This window comes from Macrotis lagotis, chromosome 7 (assembly GCF_037893015.1).
Source record: "Macrotis lagotis isolate mMagLag1 chromosome 7, bilby.v1.9.chrom.fasta, whole genome shotgun sequence".
Lineage (NCBI taxonomy): Eukaryota > Metazoa > Chordata > Mammalia > Peramelemorphia > Peramelidae > Macrotis > Macrotis lagotis.
In genome coordinates, this window is record NC_133664.1 from 189,178,750 (window position 1) to 189,201,211 (window position 22,462).

Below are 22,462 nucleotides of genomic sequence, written 5' to 3' on the forward strand. Positions count from 1 at the left end.
GATTAAAGAGGGATGTACTGGGAGAAAGGGAAAGAGGGAGGTAGAATGGGGTAAGGTATTTCACACAGAAGAGGCAAAAAAAGCTTTTACAGTGGGGGCGGGGGTTGAGGCAGAGGGAATGAATGAAATTGGCTCAGTGAGGGAAAAACAAACATTCAATTGAGAATGGAAAATTATCTTACAGTAGAAGAAAATGGGAGAGGAATGGGTTAGGAGAAAGGGGTGGGGGACGTGATAGAAGGGAGGGAAAATTGTAGGAGGTAGTCAGGTGCAAAACATTTTTGAGGAGAGACAGGGTTCAAAGAGAGAGAAAATAGAACAAATAGGGGGAGGAAGAGGATGGAGGGAAATAGCAATAGTAACTGTGGGGAAAAAATATCCAAACAAGTTTCTCTGATAAAGACCTCATTTCTCAGAGAACTGAGTCAAATCTACAAAAAAAAATAAAAGCCATTCCCCAATTGATATATGATTAAAAGATATGAACAATTTTCAGATAAGGTTATCAATACTATCGATGACCATATTACAAAAATGTCTTTAAAAAACTCAATTTTGTTTTACTTTTAGGTCTACATTCTCTACCACTTTCCCTCTAGCTTAAAACAAAATCTCCAGTAGAGTCAAGCAAAACAAATTCCTACAAGGGCCATGTTAAAAAATATTTTTTAGGGGAGGCTAGGTGGCGCAGTGGATAAAGCACTGGCCCTGGAGTCAGGAGTACCTGGGTTCAAATCTGGTCTCAGGCACTTAATTACCTAGCTACATGGCCTTGGGCAAGCCACTTAACCCCACTTGCCTTGCAAAAGAAAAAAATTTTTTTAAATGCCTCTGTGCATTGAATCCATTACCTCTTTGAGGTAATCCATTACCTCATCATGAGTCCTCAGGAATTATGATTGGCCATTATGTTGCTAAGAATTTCCAAGTCTTTCAAGGTTGTCTTTGCAATATTGCTGTATGGGTCTCTGATCCTCGTTCTATTTACTTCACTTTGTATCAGTCATACATTTTCTTTGAAACCACTCCCCTTTTTCATTTCTTATAGCACATTAGTATTCCATCATATAATATAAACTATAAATTGAGTCATTTCCTAATTGATAGGCATCCCTTTGTTCCATCAAATGGGATTAATAAGCTTGTTTTTACTCCAGTCTCTCCAGCACTTGCCATTTTTTTTAACTTTGCCAATCTGATAGGTGTGAGATGAAACTTTTGAGTTGCTTTGATTTAGTTCGCCCAATTGCAGGCACACCTTTGTTACCAAGTAATACGATGGAGAATGCTTTCTGCACTTAATTTCACTTCAATAATTAATTCAGCCAAGCTCTTGCTCAAAAGCATTACAAGCCCCACAAGTGGAAAATTTCTTTAATCTGACCTTTAACTTTCAGTCTCATGTTCACAATTTTTTTTATACATATTCTAAAAACTCAGCATTCTATTGCCCATCTCCTGTTAGGGGAAGCTGCATGGCCCTGTGGATAAGGCACTGACCTTGGAGTCAAGAGGACCAAGGGGAAGCTGCATGGCCCTGTGGATAGGGCACTGACCTTGGAGTCAAGAGGACCAGAGTGCAAATCTGGCCTCAGACACTTAACTTTCAGTAGCTGTGTGACCTTGGGCATGTCACTTAATCCCAACTGCCTCACACCCAAAACCATCTCCAGTTGTCCCAATTCCTATCTGGCTACTTAGACCCAAATGGTTCTGGAAAACCTAAGGCTGATGACTTAGCACAGCCTCCCTTCAACTCCAATTCATGTGCTTGTCATAACATCATCTCAAGAATGAAAGACAAAACAATCCTGTGTCCTGTTACTAGCTTAGAATCCTTGTGTTTCTCAGTTTAGGTGATGAACCCAAATGAACCCATCTCCTTAGATAATTTAAATTCTTTGAGGGTAGGGGGCTATTTCTGTCATATCTCCAGTACAAAGGCATGGCACCTTGTACATACTGTTTAAGGAGAAGCAGCCTGATTCCATGGATAGAGACCCTGAAGACCTAGATTCAAATCCCATCTAACATTGACTTTGTTACTTGGTGCCTAATCTGTACATTTGGAATCTATATGAAGTCAGGTCTAAATAAAACAAAGCCATGGAGGATTCATGCTATAATTTTAACATTCAAAATGCTTCAATCTATAAATGTCTATAGCACTGTTTAATGATTAGAAATCTGAGGTCTATGTACCTGAAAATCCCTTGATACCACCAGAACAAACGAAATGATCTATTAATGATCCATTAATTTGATTAGTTTTCTTTTACATTTCCAGATAATTATTTTGTTTTATATAAAATATTGAAATACTTTATTAGGTCTGGGAAAATTGTAGAATAAGGATTAGAGCAGGAAAGGGCCCTAGAAGTCATGTTGTCCATCCCCTTTAGTTTACAAATAACTAAGGCTCAGTTTTAAGGACTTGCTCAGTCATAAAAGTATAAACTGAATGCAAAGAAAATCATTATTTACCCTCAAGGAACTTACATAGTACTTGAGGGTAGAAGTGGCAGGGAGGAGAAGGTCAAAAACTGATACAATAAATTTATGCAAAATAATATACATATTACATACATACATAATAAAACATATTTTCAATAGAAGATCAAAAATTGTATAGGAGGTGGTATCTAAGCTACTTTGAAAGAAGGCAGGCATTTCAGTCATGAACAACCAGAAAAAGCATAAGGATGAAAATGAGAAGTTATGTACAGGAGACAATGCCAGTTTTGCCTGGACTGGCAAGAACGTGAATATGAGAAATGTTTCATAAAGGGGTCAGAGACATTATAGAAGTATATATGTTGCCACACAACTAAAAACTATACTAGTTTGAGGTATATGATCAGTATTATCAATGAAATAGTAATTATTAACAGATTTATAAAGTTATCTTTCTAATGAAAATTTTTAGGCTACAAGCTTTTAGCTTCAGGGTAAATTTGGAATTTTTATTCATTAAATCTTTTTCTTTCTACTTCCTATTAACCTCCCTTACAGTAGAACTTGTCCTACACTCAGCCCTAGGTGTTTATGTGTACACTTTATCCCTTCCATTAGATTCTAAGCTCTTACAGGTATGGAATACATCTCACTTAGCTTTGTAACTCTCTTCATAGTTCCTTATCTGCCACATCACAATTTTAAACTATGGCAACAAGATTTGAAAGCAATTACAAAATGATGGCTTATTTATGGTTTCTACTTCAATATTCTATTTTCCATATGATCTCTAAGATGTATTTTTTCCTATTATCTGCTAAGCAGGGAAATTATAAAATGAATGAGAATGATTAGTTCAGAAGACTTTCCAAAATCATATTTGCTTTATGTATATTTGTTAATTTGGATTATTAAATGCATATTTTAAGTGATCTAGAATAAAAAGTATCAACAAAAATCAATGAATACATGGAAGTTAGAACCTAACTTTATTGTTACAACCAGTTTTTATTTACAGAATATAAATCTCTTCAAAAAGATACATTCCTTCATTTAATCAATCGTAAAAGGATTTATACAACAAAAACAAAGTTTAAACATCACTTACTTTTTAAAAAGAAATACAATCAACTCCAAAATAGCTTATAAACATATAGCCAAAACATATGAGGTTAACTTCTTAAGTTGTCTTCACCAGCAACCCCACTGTAACCACAGAACACACCGACAAATAACAGTAGTAAAAGGATAAAAATTAAACTTTAAATTAAGTGAAACAAAACAGGAAGTATCTTCAATTCCAAACAGATTAACAGATTCTCAGACACGCACATTACTGAGGCATATCAAAACACCTACACTTCAAGTTGAACTCATTTGAGAGGTATCAATACAGTTTCAGTGCTGAGACTATGTGTAGCACTTACAGTATATACAAAGCAGCATCACACTACTAACAGTTCACATTCAATAAATACAAATTTAAGCCTTATGCCACAATTTCCAAATCTAACTAACACAGCTAATACAATGACTTTGAATCACTCAGATTCTCTTTTTCCATCTGATTCTAAGGAAGTTGCCATTTAAGCTCTTGAAGCAATAACTTTTCTTCTTCCAAAAATGTGTATTTTAAATTTAAACAATACTTAAGATATTATGGAAAGTGACTTTGATGTACAAAGGCTTTTGAAATTTAGCACAGTCAAAAAAAAGTTTTGACTTGGGCTTAGTGGATTTAATTTTTCTAGAGTTGTAAAACTCTAGGAACAACTCATTCAGAAAAAACTGCTTTAGATGATCAGAAAATACAATTTTCTGTGTAGCACCATATTAACTATATATATGGCAGCACACAACAGATAGGTGCAAAATAATTTTAAGCATTTTTGTTTTTCCATTCCAGGATCTTTTCCAGGCTAGAGGCCAATCCTCTTAGTTGGTTTATGCCTTATAATTTACAATTAATAGCCAATAAAAGTTCAATGTCAAAAGTAAAGAAAGTAATTACAGCATGGGATATCTCCTACCTGCTGAAATTATTCAATATTGCAAAATGAAACATCACTATCACAAATTGTTACATTTTTAACAAGGAAAAGAGTGCAAGTTCATGAATAATTTTTAATAAGTTTGTGGCTAAACAAGATTTTTAGAATCAGAACTAAAAGGGAACACATCTTGTCTCAATCTAATTCACAGGCTATCATATTTTTAATATGAGGAAAAGGTCAAAGTAGATCAGGGTAGAAATTAGCAAACATGTTAAGTTTATACAAGTTCATTTTCTACCTGCAATTTCATCATTTTTCTTTCAGAGAATTGGAAAGATTCAAGTAATGTTTAGTTATTTTTAATAATTTAAATTTAAATCTTTAAAAAAAGATCTCTAATGAAAAAATGTTAACTAGTAGAAACAGGGTTATTTTATTTTGCCCTCTGTTTTAATACATGTTATTGGTTTCTTCAAGTATTAAGTAGAAAAAAGTTATTTTTTTAAAATTTCACCAGATTCTGTGTCAATTAAACATGATGGTAAACGAACCTTCATAACTCTGCTATTCCAACTCTATCTGAAAACCAATGGTGATGTAAATCAAAGTACTTTCTTTGAGAGCAACAAATTGAGTCTGAGCTTAAAATATTAGGAAAATTTCATGTTCTTGGAAAGTAAATATTATAGCTGTCTATTCACCTAAGTTTACATGATATATGTAACACATATATACACGTTTATTTATATTCTAATCTTGTGGGAAGTACTTTTAAAAATGACTAATCACACTATGAAATGGTTGGCCAAACACTATTCTAATTTCTTAATAAAATGCCAATTGCTTTAAAATGTGGCATAGGCTTCCACATAGTCAAATGACATTACAATAGCTGGTAACCATAAGTGAAAATGGAAAACAAATGAGAAATACAGTACATAAAATCCCAAAAAGCAACTTTCAAAAGAAGATGTGGCTCCTGTAATACTTTCACATTGGCTTATAACTCCTTCCTTGAGGAAAAATTATTTCCTTTTAGTTTAAAGCCATCAAAGTTAATGCCAACATCACCCTTTCTCTGATTATTTTCAAAAAACTTACTGACTAAAGTCAGTTTTTCCGCCAAATAAAAGCTTGTCATAAAGATTTAAATGCTATCAAAGGCAGTGAGGAAGTAGAAATTAAGACAACCAAATTGCATTCTGAACAAGTCAGGATCTACAAAAAGTTAGAGAATGAGAATAAACTAAGAATAAACCAAAGGAATAAAACTACGTAGAAACTTAAATGGAATGGTTTCTGTTTTACCTGACACTCTAGAGTTAATTTATCTTTAAATCAGGCAATACTTTAAATGTTTTATTTAGAAGATTGGACTAACATCTTATTCTTTTCTACCATCTTAGAATGAATAAATCTATTTGTGACATTAAGATAGATGGCCTATATTTGTAGAGACAAAATTTTCAAAAAGATATGAATATTAAACTCCTTTTTGTGTAAAAGAACTAAATCCCTCTAAAACAGACCAGAGTAATAAAAGCTTCCAATCATGTTTAGTATTTTAAACTTATAATCAAAACTAAACTGTATAATCAAAACTAAAAAATCAGTTCTATTTACCTAAGATTATATTGAATTAAATCATTTTTTCCAGGAAATCTTTATTTCACAAAGGCTAAGTGCCAACTTAAAGTTAATAAAGGCTATAAACAAGGTAGTGAGAAATTAAATAAGTACTACCCTTAATGTAACAGCAATGAATTATAATTTTTCATAAGTTTCCAAATCTCTTAAACTTCCCACTGTATAGACATGGTCATAAAATATGCCAGATTAACAAAAACAGCAGCAAGAAGGATGTGAGGAGATAAGGAGCTTGATTATTTATAGAGAAATTTCTACAAAAGCATAGAATACAAGGCAATGCACAAAGCTCATAAGTGTAAGATACAATTCACACTAATTTACACATGTTTATTTACACTGCTTTATATACATGGCCAGACCTGGTTAATTAATTTTATGCTCCAAGTAAACTTAAATAAACTTACTAAAAAGTATGTATCTTATTACCACACCTTTTAGGTTTCCAGAGATTGGTGATAAAGGATCAGAAAAAAATTAAATATAATTAACCAGGTCTGATTTTACAAATAGTGACAGAAAAAAAAATAATTTATTCAATGTTGCTTTTTAAAGCACCCAGGCCACTATGGTCTACTGACTAACATTGTGCATACATGAATGTCACTTATATATAACCCTCTTTCTATTTCAAAACCAGGTTAACTACAAGTTGAGTTAGTATGTATGACATTCAAGCCCCTTAACTTAGCATAGAAAAAAGGCAACAGAATGGCATCTTAGCAAGTCACAAAGAAAAAAAAACCCTTTTATAAATGTATCTAAAACTCTGAAATTTTTCTTTTTTGTACAACTGCTTAAATGGTTATGAAGGAAATGTTTCTAAAAGTGTAAGCCCTAGCTACACTATGATCCCATAAACCAGTAGACTAAAACAATCATAATACCCCATCCCCACTTCCTCCTTCCTTTCTTAGATACAATATATGCCTACTCTGCCCTCTATCTATATACACAACAAGATATGAATTAGGCATATCCTTGTGGTTGAAGTGATTGTCTCCTCAACTCCTTCTTCCCTAAAAAGTAACTAGAATAGAGAAACAGCTGGTAGTTGAGGTTCTACTTAGTTTACCAGCAGTGGCTCAGTGAGAACAGTCAAGTCTATATTAACCAGCTTGAGAAGACAATCTGAGAAAAAGAGAAAGGTCATTTCCTCCCATTCTCAATGATCTAAAGGGTACAAATTGTTATTCCCCATTTGGCCAGAAGGCAAAAAAAAAGTATTTTGTATTTTCTCCATAGTACTTTTCAAATATTCCCTATGTAGATGGAAAAAATCCACCAAAAGAACTTTCATAAACTCAAACATCCCTAATAGTATAGAAAAACTTTTTTTTCCATTTTCATAGATATTTTTGAGTCAAATGAGAAACTATTGATTCTATTATTTTGTAGGTTTAAAATAAAATAAAACCAAAATATGATTATTTGTAATAAGATTGAAGGGGAAGTAGAAAAGTGAATCTTGGTCTAATACTGTTATGAAAACAAATTCATTTTAAGAAACTATTTAATTTTACAACTTTTTTCTACAAATTGCTTTCAAGAATCTTGAAAGTGCTTGTCTGAAGGTAAGTACTCTGAAAATTAATGTTCTTGAGAGAATGAGAACAAGAAAGAGAGAGCAAGAGTGTTTCCCTGCAATATTTATTTGTAGGATATGTTTGTGCTTGCACATTCTGAATATGCAGGCACAGTATGTCAACTTTACATGGGCACTTATGTGACCAAAGTGCAAAGCTTGTCAGACTAACTGTTAAAAAGTTGACTATTAAACCTCACACAGCAATTTCAAGGCTTAAAGAGTAACTCCTACTTTAAAGAAGCCCCTTCTTCCCTTCCCCAGGGTTACCAGCCCCCACCCTCTATATTTTTTTAAAAAATAAACATTCTAAAAGACCAATACATGTCACATTTTAGAATTCAAAGATTTCTTGCCATAACAATTTAAGGGTACAATGATCAAATCCTCAATCTTATCTCAAAAATATTTAATTCTTCACAGCTTCCACATATCACTTTGAACTTTAATAGACATTCATCAAACCACAACCCTAAGTCTGTATTTTTTCTGATTTTTTTCCCTAGTACTACTAAATCTAAGTGCTAAAGAAATGAAACCAAGTTAGGAGCATTGAGGCTGAGTGATTGATTAAATGTTTTCTTTTCCATTCTTTTTTTTGGAGGGGAGGAGGCATTTAGGGAGGAATTGCTCATTGACTCACTATACTTGCAAATGGAAGAGTAGAATGTTTTAAAAAGATTATAATGCTGTTCCATACATAGAATTACACATAATTTAGAAACAATTTTATGTAGCAATTTTTAAAAATGGGAACAGTGAAAAATATTCACATTTCAGATGAGAAAACATCTTCTATTATAAAGATTTTGCTAAGATTCAGTCAGCAAATCTATTCCAGGATTAAAATGGGAAGTGAAAAATTTCTATTCCCAGTCAATGGAGAATTAAAAAAAAAATTCCCAGGAGCAAATTCATTACAGTATTCAACTCAGAAAATGTACCATGAAATGAAAGGTTTTATCTCCTAGACCAAAATTAAAAGTAATAGTCTAAATTTATTATACCTGTTCCTGACCTTTCAAGAATAAATGACTCATCTTCACATATAGTACAACAAGATTATTTATAATGAATACCCCCAAAAAACATTTACCTAAATTAATGTGAAAATTTTAAGTTAAAAAATGACAATTTCATTGCCTACACTCAATCCTTATACAGAAACAGATGAAAGCAGCAAGGGAATCATGTTAACTCCATAATAAATAATTCACATATAACATAGATGAAATGATCAAAGAAAGGATTATATTGCCATTTCTACTGATCTTTGCAGATTTAACAAATTTCTAATCTATCTCATACTGACAACAGGTACATTTCTGAATTAGTTCTAATATTTAAATATATAAGTTGGCTGTTTAGAGGCATTATTTATAAAGCAAGATAAACAAATGAAATTACAGAATTTTAACAAATATTAGCTGTTCAATATCTGTTTTCAAAAAAAAGATTCACAAGGATGCTTAGTCATATTGAGATTAACTAAATATCCTTCCTTTACTCAGGTAATTTTAATGCAGTGACCTCAGGCTTCATTTTGAAATACTGCTTAAAGCGAACAATTGCATACCTAGTGAGAAAAAAAGAATTTTGGCAAAATTAGCAAAAGGTGAAAACATGTAAAATCTTTTATTTCAAAAATCTGAAATCTATACAGATTCTATTTTTTAAGAAAAGGTTTCAGGACTTAATGAGAGATTTTTAAGTTTATTGTGCCATCTACTGGATTTCTAAAAAATTGCATCTCATGTTTAGGGAAAGAGACACTCATAAGATTTCTTTCACTATCCAAAACCTGTATCATCAATTTTAAGAAATATAATGTCTATATTTTACATCAGTTCTAAATATTAGTCTAAAGCAAACCTAAACAAAAAAGGAATTTTTAACTAAATCAAAACTTACCCAAGGAAATCAAAATCAATGGTAGAATATTTGGCTTGAATTAAAGCCCACAATCCCCAAAAGAAATGAGAAGCCTAAGGAAAAGAAGAATTTCATGAAATTTAACAAAACATTTTTTATGAGACAAGCAACAATTTTTTTTTTAGTTTTCCCATCTTTATAAAAATTGTTTTTGCTTCTACAGTTATCTATAGTAATATCATGGTTTTATATCTTAGCTTTATGAATGTAAATTCTAAGCACTTGAAGATTATGTCTATTTCCTTTTATTTTCCTTTTTCAGCATCAATTGTTTCCTTAGAATGAAGGGATGAGAAAGCAAAACAAATGGCTGAGCTGGACTGGGTTTCAAGAGATCTGATTTTGAATCCTGGCTTTACCTGTGTGGTCTTGTATAAATCACTTCTCTCTGGGCTTTTTTCTGCTAGAAGGTGAAGAGGAACTAGATTAGTCTAAGATTCCAACCAGCCCTAAATCTCAGTTTCTAAAATCCTGCTTATTCCAAGAAATCTTATCTTTTTTCCAACTTGGCCCTAGAAGTCAAAACTAGGAGCAATGAAAGAGTAGAAGCTGCTTTGTGGGTAAATTCCAGATTCACATAACAAAAAAAATTCTTAACAGTTATTCCAAAATGGAATAGACTTCCTTGGAAAGGAATGAAATTAACATTCATCATTGAAGTCGTGATGACTTATCTAGGATGCTTTGCTCTATGAAGTTTCTTCAAATTCAGATTCTCAGACTTCAGAGGAAGAAGAAAAAGGAGATCCCTAAAGATAGATCCCTATCTTGTTTTAAAAAAACAAGAGTTAGATGCAGTCAAAAGACTAGGGTGCTAGGCATAGCTCTGCTATTGTGTGAACCACAGATAAATCCATTTCTTCTGATACTCCGTTTCAGTAATGACAGAGGTGTACTGGAAATAACTAGTTGTTATCATGTGTACGTGTAAAAATATATCTTCCAAAGTTCTCTTCAAACCATCTGCATGCACCAGCCATATTCCTCTCTCTCAGCCAAGAACCACATATCATACTTCACTTAAAAAAAGTAAGGTCTCATGTCTCTAGTTCCCTCTTCTCAATTCCACACATAAAATATTTCAGTACCATTCCTGTTCTCCTTTGTCCTTCTTGCCAATTTTTGTTTTTAATCCCTTATCTTGTCCTTTCATCCATTCTAATTTACAATTATTTCCTTATCTACTGGTTCCTTTCCTGCTGTCTAAAAAGATGCCCAGTTTTCTCCTATCCATTAAAAAATTTCATTTGATCTTTCTACTTTCTCTGGCTATCATCCAATATGTTTTTCTCCCTTTTATGATCAAAATTGTCCTTGTCTCTACTTGTACACTTTCTACTCACTTCTCATTCCCTTGAAATCTAGCTTCTCGGCCTACCACTGGACCTACTGTCCTCCCCAAAATTACCAATCTTTTTTTATTGATAAATTGTTCCCCACTCCAGCTGACATTGGTGATCACCTCATCACCTCCTCCTCCTAAAATACTCTCTCTGAGCTCTAAGGACCCTGTTTTTTCATGCTTCTTGCCTTGTACAATCAATCATTCTTGTACAATCTCAGTCTTTTTGGAAGAATCACTACCCCTTTGTGTAGGCTTAGAGTTCTATTTTGAGCCTCTTCCTCTTTCTTTCTACACTTCCATATTTCTCTGTGATGACTCCAATATCCAGCCTCTTCTTCTGAGCTCTACACTTCTGACATTTCAACCTGGATGTCTTGTAAGCAGCTCCTACTCAGCATATCCAATATAGATTGCAAAGAAGATTTCCTCTAAATTTCTCCTCCCATATAGAAAAATGGGAGGGGAAATTTAGAGGTTCACTCTTCCAGCAAACCAGGTTCATGACTGTAGTCATTGACTCTCCCTTCTTTCTCTCATCTCTAGTATTCAGATAGTCTTTGCTCTCCCTTCTTCAATTCATCTTCCATATAGCTGAAAAAGTAATATTCCTAAAACCTAAGTCTAATTATGTCACTTCCTTCTCAAAATGCTTCAGTAGCTTCCTACTGCCTTTAGAATAAAACACTCTTAAACAAAATGACTTCATATTAAATATCCTTTATGCACAGTACATTCCATTCAAACTTCTAGTTCCCAATCTGGCATTCTACATTCTATCTATGCCTTTGGATTGGCTATCTGTCCATGAGGTTGAAGGCTCTACCTCCACACTTGTACTTCTGACAAAGACTAAGGTCCAGGGCTTCCTTTATGAATACTTTCCTTATTCTCCCAGCTATTGGTATGTCTCCATACCTCAATAGTATCTGCTTTTACAATGGGTATTCTCACCATACAGTGGTGAATGTAAGCTCCTTGAGGGTAGGAAATTTAGTTTAACTTTGGTATTTGTATGAGAATTTGACAACGTGGTATTTAGTAAATGCTTATTGAACTGAATTAAAGAATTCATTCAGCAATGACATTTATGAAGGATTAATATTAAACTGAATACCTCAAAGAATTTGTGACTCCATCATCATGGATCCTCATCCTTCTACACTTCAGTGGATTACCTTCAAGTGTCTCCCAAAATTCATTACCCAGTGGTCCATGATTTTGGAATATGCTTTTCTCTAAGATTAAGGACCAAAGAGCTTTATTTCCTAGCATAAGCCTTACTCAAATGTATATTGGGATATCAAAATGCCAAAAAGCAATGTGTATTTTGGTATATGCATGAAATGAGTGAGGGGGAGGGGAGTAAATAAGAGAACTGAAATGTCTGATAACTCACTGCTAAGAGTATAATAATTAGTCTTTTCAGTTCACAAATATAATTTTACAATGAAGCAATATAATAACAAGAATGAACATTCACATAAAATACTTCACAGTATACAAAATGCTGTCCTTGCAACATTATAAATATAAAAACACTATTAAATCTATTTTATAAATGAGGAAAATGAAGTCACGGTCACAAAGCTAGTAATGGGGCAGCTAGGTGGCACAGTGGAGAGAGCACTGGCCTTGGAGTCAAAAGGACCTGAGTTCAAATCCAGCTCAGACACCTAGCTGTGTGACCATGGGCCAAGTCACTGAATACCACTGTCTTACCAAAAAAAAAAAAAAGCAATTTTTTTTAAAAAGCTAGTAATGAAAATTTTTTTGTCAGAAAAAATGAAACAAGAATTTTAGGGAACAAATCAAATATAGATATGAAAAGATTATGTAGATACATAATACTCAAGATTACAAAAATTTTTATATATCAACTATGACTTTATTATTATCACCAAATAAGTTTGCTTCTACCTAAAACATCATCATTCTAACTGAAATTCATCAAGTACCCCCTTATCTAATAGTAATCTCTAATATTTTCTTCCACCCTACCTTCTAATCCTTTTATTTTGCAACTGTCAAAGAAAGTTTCTTCCTTTACCTCATAAACCTTCCCTGTTACACATCCCTAACCATATACCTACATCTCCCATCCCAAAAATGCAGGTTCTTTCTGCTTTTTTCCTGGCATTATCCTTAATGGCTTCAAAAGCCTTATCTGACTTAATCACTTCATTTAAACAGCTCTCCTCTACAATCTGTTTTTCCACTTCTGCTGTGTATTCCTCCCTTCATTTCTACTCTGTTCTTCGTCTTTTTTTTTTAAGGTTTTTGCAAGGCAAATGGGGTTAAGTGGCTTGCCCAAGGCCACATAAGCTAGATAATTATTAAATATCTGAGACCAGATTTGAACCCAGGTACTCCTGACTCCAGGGCCAGTGCTTTATCCACTGCGCCACCTAGGCACCCCCTTCTTTGTCTTAATATCACTTTTACTCTGTCCTACTCATGTTTCTGTCTACCACTACCAATTCCCCTAGCTTTTATTATATTCACATTCACAGAGCTCTACAAGTTTTGAACTCCTAGCTTGTTTTGGTTATTATATTATATTACATTTCTGACTCATGGTAAGCATGTAGGCCTTGAAAATCCAAGATTATTTTCAGATAAATTCCTATTAAACTATACCGCTCTCCCCATAATGTGTAAAATTGACTTCTGGAACCCAAGACTTTATATTTATTCCTATTAAAGTCATTATTTAGCACCCAACATCCTAGCCTGATTATCTTTGTTTGGAGCCTATCTTTGTCACATAACTTATTAGCTCTACCTACAGTTTTCTATCATTTGCCAATTCAATAAGAATTTATTTTAGGCAAATCACTGATTAAAAAAAATCAAATAACACAGCACTAAGCACATAACAGGGTCATTCTTCTGGAGATCCTTTCAAAGAAGACAATGAACTCTGGTTACAGAAATTCAAACAGGTCCAAATTCATCTAATTATTCTATAATATAATACAAATCTACCCAACTTTTCTCTACAAATCATGAAAGTCTTTTGACAAATGTTTTACTAGAATCTAGGAAAATTATATCTACTAATCTATCATGCAAATAGCATGGAGCTCTGGGTTGTTCCCTGGGCACAAGAGAATAACAAGCAAGCTGAAAAAAATCAATGGATCTGGGGACTTCAAAAGAAAGAACTGGCTATCAGGAGAGCAAGATGGTGGTTCTGGAAAGAACAATTTCAATGAGTAACAAAGGGTACAAATCAGACTTCTTTTAGGATGTTCTGGGGGGTTCTATTCCACATAGACTCATCTTGTAACATTTTATGTCATATAATCCTGTCTACTTTCTCTGAACTCCGAAATCTTCTCTAATGAAATTATGTCCAGCTCAGACACCTAGCTGTGTATCAACACATTTAAGGGAATGATCACATTTTCCCAAAAGATCCCATTATTTCCAACCCAGGATAGATTTAGAGATGGAAGAGACCTCAGAGTTTACCTAGACCAACTGCTTCATATTTCAGATGATGAAACTTGAGGCCAGAAAGTGACATGCTTAGAGTTACACATTTGAATTTGAACCCAAGTCTTATGAATCTAAAAATTAAGCTCTTTTCTATTCTACCATTAACAAGTTGCCCTGTTAATTAGAATTGGATTTATATATTCCCTTACTTCATTTCTCTACCTTTTGAATAATGACATCATTAAGGAATGTCAATAGTTGTTCTATGTTAGGCAGAAAGAGCTCTTGGGATTGAAATAAAAAAATCTTTATCACTACTGAAATGTACCTCCCTCCATGCCAAGCTTATGGCCCGTTTTCTAAACTTGAAAATTATTGCCACTTTCTATCTAGGATGCCCACAAGACATAAATAATCCAAATGGGGTTAAGTGGCTTGCTCAAGGCCCCACAGCTAGGTAATTATTAAATGTTTAAGGCCAGATTGGAACTCAGGTACTCCTGACTCCAGGGCCAGTGCTCTATCCACTGTACCACCTAGTTGCCCCTATTTTTCACTTCTGAAGTGGAGAAGAAACACAAATCCCTCTTCTCCTGCTGAATTCTCCTGTTTAGCAATCTCAATTCACTTACATGATTGCAATTATCTCTACCCTATCCAGAGTTCCAAATCTGAATATTCAGGTAAATACAACCTACCCATACTCAAAGCTCACAATATCTGAAAATGAATATCACTCCTCCCCCCACTCCAACAACTTTCCTATTCTAATGATGAGAACACTATCCTCCTAGTCAACTGGTTTAAAACAATAAATCATATTGACTTTTCCCTCTACTATCTCCAACATTTTTCCCTCCCAAAAGTTACCAAAGTCTTGTGGATTCTACCTTGGCGGCAGTTCTCATTTGACAACACCTTCATATTTACACTGTCATGTCAAACTTCTTCTTAAACTGCCTATCTCTCAAAACCGATCTCCCCATTTCTAGTCTTACTTCTAATCCATCCTTCACACTGCTGCCAAAATAATCTTCCCAAAGAACAAGTATGACTATACAACTCTTCTTCTCAAAAGCCTTCAGTGACTACCTTTAGGACAACATACCAACTTCCAAGCCAGGCATTACAGGCTGCAATATATTTTATTTTATACCCTTCCGTGACACACTAGAAAATGTATTAAATGCTTGCCAATTTCATGTTACCCTTAACTACCATCAATATATCCACAAAAATCATATCCTCAATCAGATCCCATGTTCTTATCTATAAAATGGACTAATAATTACACTGCATCTATCTCTTCAGCAGGCTTTCTACATTACATCAGTCCTAGGTATCCTGGCTCTGATATAGGCAAGCTTTTACCTTCTTTTGTCCCACTTATCCTACTCTCACATCCCTTTCCCAAGTCCCCTTGATATGTTTATGTCTCCATTATTGGAACAATCTTCTAAAGAACGAGGAAGGTCTGGCTGGCTTATATTTGTGTCCTTAAGATGGTGCATAGTACTAAGTGCTTGATATATATATATATATATATATATATATATATATTCTCTTTCTTTCTGTTCACCCAGCTCTAAATGCTACAACTACGACTAAAATTGAATTTAGTTAAATTCAACAATAGCTTTATATATGCCTACTAAAGGCACCAAGAATTTAAAAAGTGAACAAAACTCATTCCAGTCTTCAAAGATATTACATTCTACTGGAGGATAAAATATGTGTACATGAAAGTATATACTGAGGGGGCAGCTAGGTGGTGCAGTGGATAGAGCACTGGCCCTGGAGTCAGGAGTATCTGAGTTCAAATCCGACCTCAGACACTTAATAATGACCTAGCTGTGGGGCCTTGGGAAAGTCACTTAACCCCATTGCCTTGCAAAAAAACCTTAAAAAAAAAAAGAAAGTATATACTGAGTAAAATATACAAAGCATGCTCAGGAAAGGAATAGGACTGCTACCAAGTGGGAAAAAAAAAATCAGGAAAAGTTTACAGCCAATCTACAAAAGAATTATTAGCAAGATAAAAACATTTACAACTATTAACTATATCTGAGAAGAATCATTAGCAACTATTTATATTTAAACTTACCAATGCAAACTGATTGACCTGAATAAATAATACTTCAACTTCCTTCTCTGTAACATCTGTCCCAAATCCTTTGTATTCCTTATAGGCTTCAAGATAAGACCTTAGCCACTGGCTTTGTAGTTCTCTATCTGGATAGAGATTATAGTCTACATCACTTACACCTAAAATGGGGAGAGAAAAATAAAATATTAAGATAAAAGAAAATTTTATTCTGCCCACCCTATTTTTTCCTCAAGAAAACTTTTAAATGCCACTAAATTTTCATTGTCAAATAGAGTTGCATTTAGTGACTGGTAAAACTCTAGAAAAATTATTCAAGTACTTCATTTAAATTATAATAATTTACACTGTGCCAGAAATGCCCTCTAGCAACTTTTATTCAAATCCTACATATCTTTCAAATGCATCTCTTCTACAGCAATCTCTCCCCTCCTTTGAATTACTGGTGCTGCTCACCATCTATGTCATTTAGTGAATGACATCTCTCTTGTCCCAGACAAGGCATGTTAATGGGTTATGCCTTATGGCATATGCATTAATAGGCATATTAGAAAATAGGGAATGTAAATAAATTGGGTGATAGGAATACAAGTGAAAACTGAAAAATCACTAATAAATTTTATAGATTAAATTTCTCCCTAGATTAATTCCAAACTACTAACAGTTAACAAAAACCAACACATCTGGAGCACATCATAATTTAAAATTTAATGCTGACAAACACACCGGTTAACGTTATTTATTTTCAAAGAAACGACTCATTTGGGAAAAATTGTTGGCAGACTACCCTTTTAAAGTTCTTAATTTCTAAAATGGACACTAAGGTACTTCTTGTAGAGTTATGAACTGATCCAATCATTCTGAAGAGTAATTTGGAACTATAAAACTATGTAATCCCTTTATCAGCAATGTCACTACTAGGTCTGTACAAAAATATTTATGGCAGTTTTTTTTCGTGGTGGAAAAGAATAAGAAATTGAGGGGATGCCCACAGACTGGAGAATGACTGAATTAGTTGTGGTATATGAATGTAATGTGGAACACTATTGTTTTCTATTAAGAAATCATGAGCAGGTCCATTTCAGAAAAACCTGTTAAGACTTTAATGAGCTGATGTTGAGTGAAGTGAGCACATCTAGGAGAACATTGTATATAATAACAGTAACATTTTGTGATAATCAACCGATTGATCACTATTGTTCAGAAAAGCTAAGTCCAAGACAATTTTATGAGACTTGTGATAGCAAATGCCACCATACACATCAAGAAAAGAAGCATACTCTTCCATTTTTTAAAAATCTATTTTGTTTTGTCTTTCTTGTGGTTTTTCCCCTTTGTTCTGATTTTTCTTTCACAAGATGACTAATATGGAAATATGTTTAACATGATTACAACAATCTATTATCAGGTTGTTGCTGTCTTGAGGATGAGGAAGGGAAGAGGAAGAGTTAGAAAAACTTGATCTCAAAATCTTAAAAAAATGAGCATTGAAAACTATCTTTACATATAATTGGGGAAAAAATAAAGAATACTAAACATTTAACTTCTACTAGAATAAAACAATACTCATTTCAAATCCCAAAATAAGTGTTTTACTTGAGGGAAGAGTATCCAAAACCTGAGACCACTAAAACTGTTTTAGCATACACTACACCTTTTAAAATTAGTGTTTCCTAATATAAAAGTTATGTTGTCAATTTTTTTTTAAGTTTTTACAAAGCAATGGGGTCAAGAGGCTTGCCCAAGGTCACACAGCCAGGTAATTAAGTGTCTGAGGCCGGATTTGAACTCAGGTACTCCTGACTCCAGGGCCGGTGCTCTATCCACTGTGCCACCTAGCCGCCCCTATAAAAGTTATGTTGTCAATTTTTAAAATTTGCCCAAGTTCCAAAGTCTTGCTTTAATTTTACATTAGAAATAAATTGTATGTTTAATATTTTCTCATAACAGGTATAAAATAAACATGAAATTCTAATATTTTCTTCAGAAGCTTTACAATAAGAATTTGTAATCCTTTTGTAATTGTAAATTAAGTCCTTTAAAAAAAAAGGAGCCAGGGGCAGCTAGGTGGCACAGTGGATAGAGCACGGGCCCTGGAGTCAGGAGTACCTGGGTTCAAATCCGGTCTCAGACACTTAATAATTACCTAGCTGTGTGGCCTTGGGCAAGCCACTTAACCCCATTTGCCTTACCAAAAAAAAAAAACAAAACCCTAAAAACAAGGAGCCTGCTGCTTTTTACCATTATGATGACCCCAACACATACACACACACACACACACACAACGTTGAAGGAAACACAGGATAAAAAAAAAATCATTACTCAGAACCCTTGGTTCTGTCTTTTACTTTTAATCAAATACTAAGTAAGTCTGGGGTCAGTGAACTATTCCATCAGTCTGCTAGATGCTAATTTTGTTTGGAAAGAATTATAGTGTTAGAAGTTAAATTCAAATTTACCTGCAAATTCATTGAAATGATTTCCAATATCATATGCCAGGTAGTTGTAGCCAGAATATTCATAATCTATGAATTGCACATCACCTATGTGAGACACAAAAACAAAGACATAAGTAGTCACATATAAGAGGTACAACCCCTATGCTATTTGTGCCTAAGTATCCTGCAATATTTGTCTCATTGTTTGTGCTCAGTTACATGCAGCTGAGACAATACCAGGTTAAGGCTGTGAATTTTATGGCACTGAGCTTTACATTTTTTTTTATTATTTATCTTTTCTAGTCAATAGCATATTTGTTAATGAGAGCATTTATTATGTCAGAAAAAGTTCAAATATAAACAGAATAAATGAAATGATTCTAAGTTTTAAAGAAAGATAGGAATTATTTTTCACCACATGAGGGCAACAGATACTTCAAAAAACAGCTCTAGCTAGAATGTTTAATTCCATGGATATTGTTATTTGGGAATGGTATTCTTTAAAACTACCAATGACCTTTAACTTATTTAAAGAATGTTATTTAATCCAGTAATTTAAAAAATAAGTTTAGTGAACAAATACTAAAAAAGTGCAAGAGCCATTTCTCAAGGAAAATATTTTTCTAATTATTCTAAAATTCTTTTGGCTCTAATTCCTACATCAAGGCTTCTTGATTTTTAATGGTGTAAGAAATCCCAATATGTAAACTTTGCTGCAGATCACAGCCTGTGTGTGTGTGTGTGTGTGTGTGTGTGTGTGTGTGTGTGTGTGTGTGTTTGTGTATGTGTGTGTGTGTATAAAACTTGACCATATATAATTATGGTTATAGGAAGTCTCTAAGAGCTCTAAAGTTATATGGGATTGTGCATGTTTTTAACACATACATATAAGAAGTGAGATTTGATTCCCACATCTTATTGCCCCCATCTTCAGTATTTTATGTCCTATGCCATACTATCTCTCCATTGATTTCAATTATAGATTTGCATATAAAAATAAATTCTAAACTAGATCTTCCCAAAATTATTGAGCTAGTAGATCTAAAGAATTAAAGCATCATAGATTTAGAGCTGTAAAACACCTTAAAAGACCATCTAGTCCAACTCCCTCATTCATTTTACATATAAGGAAACTGAGGGCCAAAGAGGTCAAATGACTTGCCCAAAGTCACAGAGGTGGTACAAAGCAGAGCTAAGGTTGGAATTCAGTTCCTATGACTCCAAATTCTGTGCTCTTTCCACTGTACCACAATAACTTTCTCCAATATATTAAAGACAGAAAGTTTTTAAAGTAGGCTGATTAAAAGATTTGTTATTTTTGGAAGCCTATTAAGATTTTGATCTAGAGGAAGCTGCTAAGAATTCCTTAGTAATTTTCTATTTTATCATTCATTTCTACTAAGTCTACATGATGGTTGTTGAAGTGCTTTTATCATTATATAGTTCTAGGAGTCTAGATGTAGAAGTGTTAACCACTGCAGTATTCCCTAAAGTTTAAACTTGTTGCACAAGATCTTTACAAAAGATAGCTATTTATGTACAAAATAATATTTAGTATATAGCATATTTCATTAATGCTTCTCCATATAAGAACCCACAAAGGTACTAAGCTCCTAATTAGAAATTTTATTTTTCAATACTGAAATAGATACAGCTTTAGAAAGCCCCCAAAGGGCTACTTAATAAGGCCAGGTCAAAAAATATCAGCCAACAGTTTGACAATTTAATCAAAACAGTCAAGCTACACTGACACAAACCATTCACTGCATTTTCCAAATAGCAATAGATTTAGCAAATCTTGATTTGTGTTTAATGTTGTGAAGCCTCTCTTATCAAAGCCAACCAGAGAAGCAGAAATGGTAGGACGAAAAGTTTCAAGGCAGATGGCAGTCCTTTAAACAAAAGCAGAAAAAAATTTAATTCAAATGCATTTAATACAAAAATTGTGACCTTATTTAAGCAATAGTCAAGTCTAAATTCAAATGCTAACTCAAGAGTAATTTACACTATGAAAATTCAATATCACAATTCATATTAAATGTATACTTTCTAGATTCAATGTATAAAAATCAAAATATTGTGTGAATCTGCTACAAATGAACTAATTTTTCTACTACACATTATATTCTTCAATAGGTTAAATATGCCAGAAAAGTTGTAATGCTTAAGCAAGTTTAGTTTTATATTCAGCATTTTTCTGATAAGCAAGAGAATGGATGATCAAAAGAAGTTTAACAAATCTCCTTTCCTAAAAATAAGAGGTTAAAACAGTACAGTGTAAAGAGCATAGGACTTGAAATTAGAAGACCTGTGTTTTAAGTCCTGCCTGTGACATCAAAGAGTTGTGACTTTGAACAAATTAATTTCTTTGCACCTAAAATTTCCCCATTAGAAGTAAATAATATTACTTATTAATAGTAATACTACTTTACAATTTGCATGTCATTTGATCCTAACAATAGTCCTGTGAGGTTAGATCTCTAAATATATTATCATTCCAATTTATAAGTGAAGAAACAGACTCAGAGAGATTAAGTTACTTTCCCAAAGACACATAGCTAGTAAATGGCAGAACTGGGTTGGTCAAATCCAGGTCTTTTCATACTCCAAATGTGGTGCTTCTCCAACTACACCACAATATCACTAATATGAACTTTTACTGACCTACTTCACAGAACTATTGTGAGGAAAATACTTTGCAACACATAAGAGTGGAGAAATGAATGTGAGCTATTAGCTAAAATACTAGGGGTTGTATAAAAAATGATTTTGCTGCCTATAATGGTTTAGATTAACCCGTTTGTAGTGAAGGAATCAAAACAAAATCAAAGTACCTTTTAACTCTAGCATTCCATAATCTGGGTAAGTTATAAAATTGAATCAACAGGTAAAATAAATGTTATTTTTTTATGCAGCTGTTGATTGCTTTTAACTTTCAAAGCACAGGCTATTCTAGAGCTCATTTAACTGTTTCATGCCAATAAAAATACACAGCCCAGTCCTGACGTTTAATTTTGCCACAAGTGAATTAACTAACAAAAAACAATTTCATACGTGTACTCAAAATTTGGCATGTAAAGTTAAAAATGGCAGGTAAAAAAACAACCCCTGCTTCCACAGTGGATACAACTTAATAATAAAAACATCGATAATTTAAATAAAAGTTAAAATCTATTTTGATATGAAAGTTTTAGCATTGACTTGTTGTAGTGGCATTAATTCATTACAATTAGCCTTTATTTTAAATGCTATGTTGCTTACAATTAATGCAATAAAAATAAGAAAATGAAGCTAACAAGATACAGATGAGGCTGTTACCAGGCTCCGTGCATGTGAACAAGTGATGCGATAAACCTCCAGTCAGTGCGTTTAAGAAGCACGGTGTGCGCCGCCACATGGCAGCAACAATGGCATACCTAATCTGTAGCAGATGAAGAAAATTTGGCAAACTCACATTTTACAAGACACAAAGCTTAAAAGGAAAAAAAAATGTAAAGAAAAAAGTCCGCATTAACTATCTTC

At 33.4% G+C, this 22,462-nt stretch overlaps 1 protein-coding gene across 2 annotated transcripts in view; it reads right to left on the reverse strand.

Annotated features, from left to right (window-relative positions):
- Positions 1–3,420: 3,420 nt before the first annotated feature.
- ETNK1 (ethanolamine kinase 1) overlaps positions 3,421–22,462 on the reverse strand; it is a 62,851-nt gene continuing 43,809 nt past the window's right edge. For both annotated transcript variants that reach the window (XM_074194267.1, XM_074194268.1), the window contains exons 5-8: positions 18,962–19,045; positions 16,503–16,663; positions 9,592–9,665; positions 3,421–9,256 (exon numbers count right to left, since the gene is read on the reverse strand). In XM_074194267.1, the coding sequence (XP_074050368.1) occupies positions 9,184–9,256; positions 9,592–9,665; positions 16,503–16,663; positions 18,962–19,045 (392 nt within the window). In that variant the 3' untranslated portion in view covers positions 3,421–9,183. The remainder of the gene's footprint in view (positions 9,257–9,591; positions 9,666–16,502; positions 16,664–18,961; positions 19,046–22,462) is intronic.